Here is a 14,776-nt window from a genome sequence, read left to right on the forward strand (position 1 = left end):
TCTCTTGCATCAACTTAGTAGTTACCAAACGTTGACACTGTCTTCACCATTTTATTTCATTCCATATGAAGAGTTCACAGGAAGGACTATGAAGGGCACGTTTTAAAATGCTCAGAAAATTCTTTCTCAGCACCAAAATGTATAATTAAGATGGTGAAAACACGTCGTAATTCGCTCACGAGTACATTCGCGAGTGGACTACGCCCTATTTTCACCAACTATTTTGCATCTTTTGGTGTGGAGAAAATATTTTTGAGCATATTCAAAATGTGACCTTCACTGTTCTTAACGCGTACTCTCCATATACATCATTGTTTCCTTCCACTGAAGAAGGAACCAGCTCTTGTTCCGCAACGTGTGGAAACTATTTAGTTTATTCAAAAAAGGGTTCACTGATAAGTGGCCATTTTCCTGACCCTTATGTCAATATATCATATGTATAATAAAATTAAACACGTAAAAATCATATACACTCTACGTCAACGAAAGCCACTGTAAATAAATTTATTTCAAACATCGAATTTTTCCGCTACACATCCCGACTAGGGAAACTAATATATAATCAAAGAAACTATGCAGATAATATTTATCTTTCTACTTAACCTGAAATAATTTAGAGAAAATTTAGGAAGTTCTTTTCTTCTGTAAATTATTAGTTTCCTATAAATTTTAACTTCTCAAAAGTTTTTTTTTTTAAATCCCACTGTAAAATATCCGTTAATTCGCACACTGGTCTGTAGTGTGGACTCATCCCTTACACTTACACAGACAGCACGGAAGTTCGGAAAGCTCATTATATTCAGTAAAATATGGATGCCACTATAAAGTTTTAATTTGGATAGGTTCTTTGCAGTAAAATACAACATAAAACTTATAAAAATGTATCACTAGGAAATATTTCTGCAAATTAGCGAACTGAAAGTTACTGTGATAAATTAAAAAAAAAACTATTAATAACGGTTACTTTCATGAAGTTTATAATTCTCTTGTACTTTAACATATTATTGTCTACTATTTTATTTACAATAAGACATTTCGTTCATATAAGTTTGTTTATATCAGACACGCTGCTGAGGGTTGATCACAACTAGCCGCGGGACCGATCACCCCACGGCTTTCCCTTCGGGGTGACTCTGCAAGGTGAATTCAAGTGGTCCTTGGACTCTTGCGGGTTCCCCGCGGAACGACTGTGCATCTTCCCCTAAGTCTTGAGCCTGTTCTCTTCTCCGATTACATCTGTAGCCATCCCAATCTCGCGAACCACTTAAGACTTTCCCAATCCGTCGGACAATGTCGCTAGTTTGTATATCAGGAAATCGGAGTTGTACTGCTCCTGAAGAAGAAAAAATTGTAAAAACTCAATGCAATAATACTGTATCACCAGAAGGGACTACATATTTAAATAGCAAATGTCATCATTGAGAAATAGCAGATTAATTTTGAAGTTACATAAATAAAATTCGAACGAAAAAGAACTTTCTCCTAAAATACAAAGAAACCTTTTATACATTGCACAAAAAACATCCATTGTACGCATGAGCGCATTATTGCGTGCCCGAAAGGCTAATCTAACAGGACATTGTCGTTCGGTGTCAAACAGAGGAAGTAGGGAGTGGAAAACGATATGTGGATGGCTCAGAATATCCACTCGTTTCAAGTCAAAAATTAAAAATTTACTTGCACGGTGCGATTAACAGAAAATTACAACTTCTTTCAGAGGCAAAAACAAGGAAAGTAATGATTTTATTTACCTGCGAATAACAGCGTTACCAATGCCCTAAAATGTCTACAAATGCCAAAAAACTCTAATTTTCTTAGTTTCATTTTTCTAGATTAACACATATTGGTCTCTGAACCCTCGATATATGACAGAAAAAAAAATCTCCAAACACGAACTGCAGTAATAGAAACTGATGAATGAATATGACAAGGAACGCGTATAGCATAGCAGATACGGATCCATATGAAAGGAGAGTATCTAACGTATTATTGAATTATGTTTTGTCCTCTAGAATGACCTTTTACTCTGATGGTGATTCAAAATTTTTTTCATATTCCTGTAGTAAAATGATCACAACGAACAATAACACTTCCAGTTCCCTTACTACATATTGTTAAGGAATTCGATTCGATCCGAAGAGGAACTTGTCCTCGTAACTCTGGTATTGTTTGGGAGATATTACCGCAAGCTTTACTTTTACTAGGATAATGCGAGAATGGCACCTAAACAAAGGATTTCACTGGTAGTAATCCCCCTCCAAGATTCCTAAAAATATATACTAAAAAACGCCATACATCCGAAAGATGAAATTAGACTCTAGTATATATATATAACAAAATTCTTTAGGAACTCAGATCCTACACAGGCGAATCAGCGACACCATCGCGAATGGGGCTTTTCCTCAGTCTCATCCGTAAACGGCAGAATGCTAGGACCTAAAATTATTAGGGGCCCCGAACTACATCGTGGCGTGAATCTAGTGCACATATCTTGAAGTGAGGTCACTTTACTACCTGTTTAAAAAATTCCATATTCGTCGCACGACAAAAATCGAAGGATAAATGTGTTGTTTCGACTTCATTAGACTTTTGTACGACGCATAGAAATTATATTTACAGTAAAACTTCTAACGGACATCTCAAAATAACGGACAGTTTTCAATTTCCTGGCAGAAATACATTGGGTGCAATGTGAAAATTACTTCTGAATAGCTGACATTCTCAATAACGGACGCGGATACTGAAAACTATTCCCCAGCGTCTATGTAGAACTTCCAACTAACGGACAGCCTGAAATAAAACTTTGTTATTTTCTTGAATTTCAAGCAATAATAGGCAGGATCGTTAATGTACCGCGCATTGTTGGATGTGATAATTGAACGCAAATGTCTCCATTTATTTGTTTTCGACATGCATTTAGTTTAGTATCCATTTTCAGCAAAAGTTTATTTAATCTTTGTCTGTTTGCCTTGCTGCAAGTTGTTAATTTCGAAGAGAAAGAGTATTTTGTCCGAACATAATACCATAGGAAAAAAAAAAAACACTGTATTAGCTCATTATTAAACAGAAAGACATTTTGCCTACGTTATGTTGCTTATACGAGTAGTACGTTAAGTTTATACTGTAGATTTTTTTAAAAATAATTCTTCTGTCAGTGTCGTTCGATCCCTAATCGTAATCAAATGCACAGGAACAGGCTGATTTAAATCATTGTATAACCATGTCGTACGTCGACATGCTGAGATCGAGAATTGCTGAGATCGTATTGCCCGTTTGTCTTACAAGTTCGCTTCCTGCAAAACCGTGACATCATCATAGTCACTGATTCCGCTTACCAAGGTGGAGATGGGTGCTAGAGAACTTCAAAGAAAGTATCCAGGACTTCCCGAATTCCCGAAAAGTGAAGGGACTTCTCAATTATTTGCAAAGCGAAGGCTTGGAGAATCCATGCACCTGTGGAAGTTGCCCTTAAACACTTAATTTTTATGAGAACCCGCGGATGGTTGGAAAGGTTGTAGAAGATGGTACCGGTATTGCCAAACAAGGCATAACTGTAGACATGTCTACGACACGAGGAAACCGTAAACCATCCTACCTTATGATTTTGTTGTTGAAACACGAAGGTGCTATACAGTGAAAGCAAGATTTTCGAACTAGTATTGGATTGCATTATTATTGGTAGTAGTAGTAGTAGTATTTAAGATCCAATATGGACACCTAAATTATAAGTCCTAAGAATTCACAGTCCAAACTGCTAACGCTAGAGAAATAGTTGATTCGATTTTATTTTATTTGAAACTGCATTATTAAGAATACGTCACAATCAGCTTTAGATTAAAAAATAAATAAAATACATAAAAATAAAAAATACGTCATCTCCAATCCAGTTTGGCTGATGTACACTCATGTCCAAAATTATTGTCGCATGTCTATAAATGTTGTTGTAGGAATATAATTTGATAACGCATTCGCCCGGTATTTCTTATAATGCTAGTATGTGTATAATCGGCAAAGACATGTATGTGGCAAACTTCATGTCAAAAGAGCATTAAATAAGAACAATAAAACGAAAATAAAACTTTCTTGTCCATTTAGCAACATTTTGTTTTACTCATTCTAATTTTCGTATTTGTAATTTGTTTCCTGTGAAATTTACCTCAAATATACGTTTTCCGATTATACACATAGTATTAAAAGTACCCTGCAAAATCATTATCAAATTATATTCTTACAAGAAGACAGTTATAGATATGCGACAATTATTTTGGACATGAGTGTACATGTACGCAGCAATATATTATAGGCTCATGACATATCTCATAAAAGAAGTCATACCTGTTCTATATAAAAATGTATGTTAAAAGAATGTGCATTGCGTGCGAAAGGACTCTTCAAAGGCACCGAAAAGCCGAAGTGTAAGTCATTGTTGGCTTACCATCACCTTGTAAAATTAATTTTGTATGCATTGCTGAATTTTGAAACATGCATTTTTGCAATAGAACACCAACGACTTCCTTTATGAGATATGAAGCTGCACTCTCTACGTTGGTTGGACAGTGTTTGAATTTTAGGCTTCTGAAATTTATTTTCCCACGCTTTCGACGGCCTGCATCTCCCAACCTATTGATCGGTATGCACATGTCACAAAGCATTTTCTTGTTTCCATGTCAGGTACCCACCCCTACATTGTTTGGTACGCATTAATTTAACAACCTGTACATCCGAAAAAGCATCTGGCCACACGAGATCTATTTTTAAAGAATAAAAGTTTTCTTTTTAAACAATACCTGAAGGATATTTACAAATACTTCGTGTCAATACGAACTTAAGAATACCACTCACCAATTTTGAAGCCATCTCTCTGTCTTAAATCTTCTTCTAAATTATGAACCACAGACAAACTGCGTAAAGGGAGCTTGTCAGCTAGCAGGTTTGCATTTTCTATAGATTGCAAAGCTTCTTTACCACTACAGGGAACTTGGTGCAGCTCATATATTTTGGCTTCCATTTTATCAACTTTACATTTGAGATGTTTCATATCTAGCTGGATTCTCTGCAGTAACTGGAATATTTTTTCAACGGCTGAAATATCAAAAGAAAGAAAAAAATACTAAATTAATACAAGACCAAGGAGGCAATGGTACACATTGTTTGAAATATTTTTTATTCTACCTTAAGATCGTGTGTGCCGCAACTACCATTAACAAAAGTCATCTAGGTTCTGACCGGCACATATCTCATATTGACCCTGAAGTCGATACCCACAGCAACATACGGGATGAATTTTAAATCACATATTGATAAAGCTTCATAATTAATGCATAAGCAGTTTTATTTTTATTTTTTATTTTTTTTTAAGTCTATTGCAAGAAAATTACTAATTGCTGTTTGAGGGCTTTCCTAATCATTACACCACATTCGGGTCAATTTTATATGTCTGTAGAGCATTTCAAGTGTCCTAATGGAATAAAATAGCCTGCTCGTGTCAATATCTAGGCATTCTACCGTCTTCTGCTGAGAAAGGTTACTGCAAAAACTCCTGTTGCGAGAGAATGCAGTTACATTTGATATTTCAACTTTCAAATTAATGTAGTATAAGAATGATATGCTCCAATGTTTCTCTGCAGAACCTCCGTATATGGAACAATGTCTAAATATCGATACTAGCAGAGTAACGGTTTCAAATGGGGTGCGAGGAATGCTTAACATTCAAAGAACGTTGATCGCGTCTCTGTGGTGTGACAATTATGACACCTGAACGGAATTTGCCTAATTTGGGTTCGTTTGAATCTCAGCCAGAGCAACAATAAAAACTTAAGTGTGTGTTGGTAAGCAAGCGAAGAAACCAGAAGCGCCACGAGAGGGCATATCGGTGTGTCGACTTGTCTGCTACCTGCCAATTTTGTCTGCTACCTGCGCACAGGCAGTAAGAAAAAACAAATGACTAACAAGACGCTGTTTTGTACAAAAATATAAATTTTTCTGTTTCATGGTACAAACTTTATATCGTCAACCCGTCGGTTTAGCATTCAAAAGGTTGGGAGTTTAATCGCTCCTAACATACGCTTGCCCACAAGCCTCCTCTAATATGGAACAGAATAGTTCCAAAGCAACCATTCCAACAGGATGCGCTGCAAAACAAAATGTGATAAAACTAGAATTACAGATTATATGTTCTGAATTTTAAAGCCAAGAAGTACTTCCATTACGAAAGGAACGCTGGATCTAGAAATACTTTCGGAGATCTTAAACACTAAAGGTTCCACTGTAAAAAGTAAATCTTAGTATGATATATATGTTTTAAAATGTAATTAGTACGAAATTTATATTAGTTACACAAAAATCTATTTTTGAGGAAGAGAAGGGTTCGGACCCCCCCCCCCCTTCCTTCGCACGGCTTGGAACATAACAATTTCAATTTCCAAGCATAAGTTTTACCATAATTTCGTTTTTCATTAACAAAAATTGGTGATAATCTCGGAGACTACTAGGTCAAGGCGGCCACACTAAGTGGTCGGAGAATATCGATGCATTGACTACGTGCTGCCACACTCTCGAGCTAGCAGGGTTCAAAATGTCTCTAAAGAAGCAATATAGTCTTCATTTTGTTTGGTTATTTAATAATGACGACACACGTAAGTAAGCTTAGCAATACAGTTTAATCTTTGGATACTTACTACTGCCAATTCCTAAACGAGCTGATGTGAAGGTACTGTCTGTATCTGCACATGAAGTAGTGGCAACTGACAACGCTGACATTCTGCATGGAGTTTGGATTTGGGAGTGGGATGGTAAAGGTCCATTTGGACTTTTACGATGTGATGCAGACGAGCAACCTCCGTTTGAATTGTGCACCATAGATGATACGTTTACCTCCGCAATTCCTCCTATAGATACTCCAAGCGACTCTGAAAGCAAGTGATGAAATTATACAAACATCCAGTTTTTACTAGACTGTTAGGTACACAATAAGCAGGTGACAACTTATGGTTTTAAAAGCATGTTTAAAATGTTACAATGATTACATCCAGTATTCTATCTGTAGGGGGATGGCTGGAACTTTCTCCTCTCTGTTTCTCGAAATACCTCTCAACCTTGGATATGGTGGAAATAAACCCCACTTTTTTTAGCTATTGATGAATTTATCCCCCTCTCCGGAAATCGCAGAAATCATACACTGATTACATTAACTCACAACGTTAAAAGATACTAACGCTGTTTATCTGCTTGTTTGATCTTGTCCTAAATAGACTCCCTACAATAATTAAATGAATATTTAATGTGTACGTTATTTTTTCATTTATTTATTTATTGATGTATACTCATAATAGAACCAATTTAACGACACAGTTTGCATTACGAGCCCGGTTTTTCTGTAGTTAACCATCATGAGAAGATAGCATTTATCCGATAAAAGGGGAAAGTATTAACAACCTCGTTAAAAAAAAAAGAACAAAAACAACTAGCAAGCCTTTTCATAGAAATAAATTACTTGAGACTATATCTGAGTCTGAATGATTTGTTACGTAAGACTTGCTTGAACATAGCAAGTAGCCAATTTTGGACTCCAAATTGAAAAACTTGTTTATAAAAATAAACAAACTAGACATCTTATTTTTAGTTGTTAGGGCTTCTCACTCCAAGCTTGTTGTACACAGCGACATACTCGTAATCACCGCACACACACATTAAACCACCATTACCGTCCTGTTTTTCAGTTAAACAATCATCAACGTTGGTTTCATGGATTGAATGCACACACACATTTTCGTCTACTGGAACACGGGTAACAACAGGTGCATTAATTATCCTACGTACTTTTTCCTCTATCACAAGTTCATTTAACAGACGTTTTGTCCTCCTTTTAAGAGTTTTAGATAACGACGATCTGTTACCCGACATAATGGATCCTAAAGACGAAAGATAAAACATTACGTAAGACATAGTCGACCGTAAAGACGAAATTCTTTATACTAATTACTATCATTAGAACATAAATTAATGACATAGGGAAATAAATTCGACGCAAGCCTAAAAAAAAGTTAAAATGTGGTTTAACTGAGCATCTAGTGACGGGTATATAGCTCTTGCTGCAGTGAAATCATAACCGCGTCCAAACTGACCCCCCCAAAAAAATAGAACTCGAATCCTTGATCACGCACACAAAATGCCATATGCTATTTACTGTACTTACTCAGGAGACTTGAACAAAGAAAACCTACAATTTATGACCAAGGTCGGGTGTTCAGTTGACATGTAGTTAACGTCAAAGTGCAGTTCTCATTAATGTTCACTGTCCTTTGAGACCTTTATTGGCCGAGCGACAGGGTTGGCAAAAACCATGTTTTTTATTGAAAAAAAAAGTTTTTTTTTGTTTAAACCACGATTTTTTGATTTAAATAATTTGCTCTATATATTCATATCATATATGGACAGAAATATGTTTGTTTCGCCTTGATGTTATTATGCAACAGCCGGGTTATGCTAGAAGGGGTCACATAAGCTTAAAGCGGAATAAAAACTGCTTCTCGAGTTACATCCGAGATAAATTGTCCTCCATTTGAACTCGGAACCAGGACTAATTGGCCACAAATGCGATACGTCTGCCGACTCACTCACGAAGGAACCCTGATAAAAATACGTTGTACTGATCTTTACATGCTTCTTAATATAACTGTCAAGAATCATTTCAGAAGGACAAAAAGATAAACAGTTGCACAAGTGAAACCATTATACAGAATTAAATATGGACAATTTCAAAGTACTACGGAGTACAGAAGATCTAATTTAGTTCCAGTTAGTTACCAACGACTTTTATTGGTCCAAATTAAAGAAATACGACGACTTAATCTGCATATCAGTAAGAAAAGTAAATAAAGATCAGGGTTTGAAAAAACCAGGGATTTTCTGAAAAAGCCCAACCCACCATGGCCCATATGGGTTTTTTCCGGTTTTATTGGTTTTTTTCAGGTTTAATTGGGTTTTATCAAAATATTTCAATGTCTTTGGGGTAAAAGTGTTAAAATATGATTTATATTTCATGATTATCATTGTCACAACTTGCAACAATTTTCTTTTCACTGCTGTTTTGAAAAGAATGGCCGCCATTTTGAAATTTTACGTTGGATCATTGCCAAAATATATACAGCTAATTCAAAGTACCTCGTGCTTCTACTCTAAAAATTTCGACTTAAAAGACCGAAAATTGCGCTTTGTAGCGTGCATACCCGCTATTTTGAAAAAAATAAATTGACTCCATTTTGAAATTTTACGTTGGTATGCCACCAAAATCTACACAGGAAATTTAGTGTGTATCGTGCTTGTACTCTAAAAATTTACACTTAAAAGATCAGAAGTGATTCCCTGCAATATGTGTGGTACAAGCAGACGAACGAACAAATGCAGATTGAATCATCCCAGAAGCCTCAGTAACGTTTGCCAAATATGAACACCAAATATATTAATTTAACAGCGTAAAATAAATGATTTTTATTGTTGAAGTTAACTTTCAATACCTTGTGCGTTCAATTACAGGAATGTCACGAGCACTTGTTGCAAGAAGGATCTTTCCAGAAAATTAATTTAGGACCATTAAGAAAGATACAATCCATATTTTATAAAATAAACTAGCTTTTGGCTAGCTGCATTTCTTTCCCTATTTCAACTATTTAAAAGATAAGATTTTGTATCCCAAGAAAACTCCCATTTAAATAACAAGGGAATTTCTTCATCACCCGTTAGACCCCTAAAAATATTAAAAATATTCACTTTTGGCTATTTTCCTGTCGGTTAGTCCTGGAATGCTATAATCATGCCGGAAGGGCCTAAACATTCTGGGGTGTAGAAGACGTCCCATATAAATAACATGGGAAAGATTTTTCAGTTCCCCATAAAACCACTCTACGGTTGGAAATTTTTATTTCTGATTTTTCACTTAGGTAACGCTTACAAAAACGTACGAATTTAAAGATTTTATTAGAATTCTAAGTACCGGTACCTAAAAAATGAGATTATGTTTTTTTTAAAGGCCCATTTAAATAACATTGGGAAATTCTTCATCCACTCTTTAGACCCGCTCAAAATTAAAAAATATTCACTTTTGGCAATTTTCCTGTGGGTTTGTCCCGAAAAGCTACAATGATGTCAAATTTAACCATTGTAGCCCTACAGGAAGTGCTCAATAATTTGGGGGTGTAAAATGTGTTCCATATAAAAAACATGGGAAGGATATTTCAGTTCCCTATAAAACCACTCTAAAGTTGGATTTTTAAATTTTTACTGATTTACTTTGGTTCTGCTAAGAAAACGTACAAGCATACCGAATTTCAAGTTTTTATTCCAATTCTAAGTACCCAAAACATGAGATTATAGGTCCAAAAAGGCCCATTTAAATAACATGGGGAAACTTTTCATCCCATCTTTAGAACCCTTAAAAATTAAAAATATTCACTTTTGGCAATTTTTCTGACCGTTAGTCCCAGAAAGCTACCATCATGCCAAATTTAATCATTGTAGCTCTACAGGAAGTGCTCAATAATTTACATCAGCTCATGTAGTTTTATATATAGTTAGGATGTTTCAGAATGTCTTAAAGGAAATTAAATATCTTACACCATAAAATAAATAGTTATATTGTTGAGGTATTCAGTTCCGATGCTTTGTGCGTTCAATTGGAGGAATTTCCCGTGAACTTCTTTCGGGACGTTTTTTTTTTTTTTTCCTCCTCCCTCGAAAATGCAGCTCCCTTTACTGTACATCGAAACTTCCACTAGTACGAAAGTTCGAATTCAGCACTTAAAATAGTAAGGGGTACGTAGTTTTCGGAACTCTGAGCATCGAGTTTCTTAAATTTGACGAATTTTTACGCTTTTGTTGGTGTTGATTCTACAGAATGCTTATTTGAAGAGTACCTACAAATAACTGCACTAAACTGTTGTTGTTGGAAAACTAAATTTTATTGAAGAATACTTGTGTTACCATCAAAGGTAAGAAATAATAATAATAGTTTTACTAATGCACTACATGTTTACTGGTAGTACCGGCATCTATGGCTTTAAACGCGTCAAACGTATAAGGGACAACGTTCCTCGGCGTCGCCGAGTTGGCGAGCACACGATTCACGGATAGTATTTTCTAAAATATAAAATTGCTTTTTTTTTCTTCCTTCAAATACGCTATAAGCATAATCCATACATTAATTTGTTACTTCATTATCTCAAGCCAAGGTAAGGGTTTTTTATTCATTCAGTGCATTCAGAACTTGTTAAAGGTCTTATGTTGAATGTTGTATACCTTAACGGGAAAGCATTCAATTCGCCCAAGGAAAGTTCAAAATCTGATAAAAATCACTTTCAATGTGATTATCTTGGTTGTATCAGTAATATATTAAGAAAAAGCTCAAAAACCCAGGTGGGTTTTTTCAGGTGGGTCCAACCCGAAAAAACCCGGTGGCTTTTTTCGGGCTGAGCCCACTTGGGCAAACCCTGATAAAGATACAAATTATTTGAGTCCACTTTGGCTCATACTCATTTATACATAAATAGATACGAAAGATACTTCTCATTTCACTAAATGCCTCTCGTTGGGTATGTAATCTCCCCCCCCCACACACACACAAAGTACGGTATTTCGATGTAATTTATCAATAGTAAACATTGAAACGAAACAATATTTAGAATTTTTCTTTGATTGTAATTACATAACAATAATACCAACTACAAAAAAAATCACAAAACAAACATTTATAAACTTATGCAAAAAAAAGTTGCTTTTGTAGCATAATCATTTTGAATAATGAATGGGGAATTTAGATCTGAATATAATACGAATAATATACGGGAGTGAAACGTGATAACCCACAAATGTGTGTTCATCAAGATTTTACAAACACTTACACTTTTACGAACATTTTTCGTTTTTTGGTTTAAACTAGTTGGTTTTTTTGAAAAAAAAAAGCTGGTTTAAGCCTTGGTTTAAACCAGCCAACCCTGCCGAGCGAAGTGACGATGCCCAGAAAATGAAAACGGGGGTGCTCTAAAAATGAACAGTGACGAATTCGAATGCAACTTTAATGTATTTTTATTGGCTGAAACGAAAGGTCAATCTGGTCGCGGAAGAAAATCGGACCAGGGGGAAGGGTAAGATGGTTCTGATCGGTGCTCTGCACGAAGCCAGGTCTTTGACTCGAAGGTCTCTGGACAAGGTGAACTCATGGTGCTTGTCTTCAACGGGATGATGATGACGTCCTAAGAATGGGACTTACAGTTTATCGAGGGATCCTCAACTCTTGTGTCCCCAACCGGCAATTGAACCTGAGACTCCTTGATTCCAAGACGACGAGCTTATCCACTCATCCACAGAGGGCACAGAAGGGGGTATAATCCCCCTTCAAAAGGGGTGTATCCCGCGTGAAACTCCAGGTCCCGTCCTTGGAAGCTCAACAACTTGTTCAAAACGTTAACTTAATTCACTCACACTCAATTACTATTCAAACAAGTTTTCCCAGGGCAACGTTCTCACTTATTTGCCAAGATCAAATTCAATGACTTTTCTAAGTTTTACACGTCACTGCTCAGAACTTCCAGTTACCCCAGTACGATAGATATTTGTACTTGTGTGTAGATACATAAAAACATATCTTTATGAACAGAAACATAATACCAAGAAAAAAATAAGGTAGCGAATGTTGCATGGAAATAAAGATAGGTCTACATCAGAATATTTCACTGTACTGTTTCCTTAACTTGTTTCATGGCTGGCACATCAGCCTGTAAGTTATTTCAAAAGAGATCTGACCAACCTAGCTAGCTTTTTTTTTGGGGGGGGGCAATTCTAGTTTCTAAGTGACAATCACAGGCTAAGTAACCTACGTGTGAATCTGTATTTTCATGGCCAATTCTAGTTTTCAAATGGCGGTTAGCCTACAGGCAAACCAACGTAGTGGCAGACAGAAACTAACCTAACATGACCTAACCGGCAAGACCTTATTTTGATTATTTATTTACTCATGGGAAGGACAAAAAGAAGGGATCGATCCTTCAGGTAAAACTAGGATTTGGACAGGATGTGGCCCTGGCCTTTCAAAGAACGTACTATCCCGGCATTCTCATTGTGGGGCGGAGGAAAGCCTCAGTCAGGCCTGCGCGGGATTCCAACCCACGCTCGAACTGCCAAAGTGCTGCGTGACAGGCGGATGCTCTTCCCCTACACCAACAGCTGGATTCAAGATCTTACGTTGCGCAGAACAGCGAAAGTATGCGCTCACCTAAAGTTTATTAAGTACAAGGAGCAAAATAGTAAATTAACTTACTTAAAATGGAGTTACAAGTTATATTTATCAACACTGTGTCCCTTGTACTTAACACAAATCAGTTGTGATGCGTGTGCATCTACCACTGTTTTATACAAAGTAAAATCTTGCTGATCTTAACCTAACCTGAAACTATGCGAAAATGTGCCAATTCGGTAGTCAATAGCTCGATAGTACCTCCATTTGTCATAATCTGTCAATTTAAAGTACTTTTTAACGCATTTTTTTAAAGTAGTAAATAAACTTGTTCCAATGTTTGGCCGTCTCGGCCTGAGCCTCCTCCTATGCTTGAAGACCATAAATCAAAATTATTCACGACTAAGTATAGTGATATCTACACATGTTTGCACCTGTAACAACAAAACCAGTACCAGATTTCTTGCATCGAGCGCGGACTATAAACTAGCCAAAATTTATTTGGAACAGTTTATGTGGATCTCTTTATCTATAGTCGACATCGTTCATGCAAATCAAAGATAAAATATGCATTCTATTAATGGAAGAAAAATAATTTTAATACTCACCTTCAATAATAAATACGATTTCGTCGAATTGATGGTAAAACCAAAACAAACAACAGTCATAAGTATATTTCCTGCTTTTCCCTCGCTTCGCACCGCTTGTGGCGCCATACGGTGTTATGGTTTTAAAACTGTGAACAGTTGACAAACAATCTGCGTACTCCGATCGACATCGATTCGACATAGATCGAGGCCGAATCGAAAAATTACTTTTTCAAATAATTGCCACAGAACCATCAAAATGTTAATTTCATGTGTTTCAAATTTATTCATTGTAAAAAGGAAATGTTTCCATGCTTTTTTCTTTTTGGTGGGCAAGCCTATTTATATCCCACGTGGGACCTATATCGGTAAATCAACATCGGCAAGCCCACCAAGTTCCCACGTGGGACCCATATCAGTAAATCAACCTCGGCAAGCCCACCAAGTTCCCATGTGGGACCCATATGGGAACTTGGTGGGTTATTGTGGGCCAGTTTAGATTCACGACGCCGACATTGGCCGATGTCGCACAAATATGGGTCCCACGTCGGCGTGCTACTGGGGTCGGTTCCGCTGAGGTGGAAAATACTATGAGAAGCTTCCGTTATTAGATTATGCTTAATCGATGGAATCTAAGGCTTTTAAAGAAAATCATAAACTACGATATTGATCTTAGTAACCCAACGCCCAGGGAACAACAAACATGAACTTCCGTGTGGAATATTGACCCTAAGATCATGAGTTCAGTTTCGCTGAGGTGGGAACGTTCTCAGGTCGACAATTTTCCCACAAGTGGTCCTAACACTTAGCAACAGATTGTTCCATGATTTGAGTCTTGGTGCTGGAAAGATGCGTTAACACCAATCACGAGTTAGATTATCTACGTTAGTGCTCGCTCCAAATAATAATAATAATAATAATAATAATAATAATAATAATAATAAAAATAATAATAATAATAATG

General features: G+C 36.4%; 1 protein-coding gene across 1 annotated transcript; it reads right to left on the reverse strand.

Annotated features, from left to right (window-relative positions):
* Positions 1 to 238: 238 nt before the first annotated feature.
* LOC145665185 (uncharacterized) lies at positions 239 to 14,305 on the reverse strand. The gene is made up of 4 exons (XM_081732472.1): positions 13,834 to 14,305; positions 6,678 to 6,908; positions 4,843 to 5,082; positions 239 to 1,333 (listed from the first exon to the last, which is right to left on the reverse strand). The coding sequence occupies exons 1-4, from the start codon at positions 14,012 to 14,014 to the stop codon at positions 1,104 to 1,106; spliced, it is 882 nt and encodes a 293-aa protein (XP_081588598.1). The 5' UTR covers positions 14,015 to 14,305; the 3' UTR covers positions 239 to 1,103.
* Positions 14,306 to 14,776: the final 471 nt, after the last annotated feature.

The sequence above is a fragment of the Thermobia domestica genome, chromosome 1, assembly GCF_964235325.1.
Source record: "Thermobia domestica chromosome 1, izTheDome1.hap1.1, whole genome shotgun sequence".
Taxonomy (NCBI): Eukaryota; Metazoa; Arthropoda; class Insecta; order Zygentoma; family Lepismatidae; genus Thermobia; species Thermobia domestica.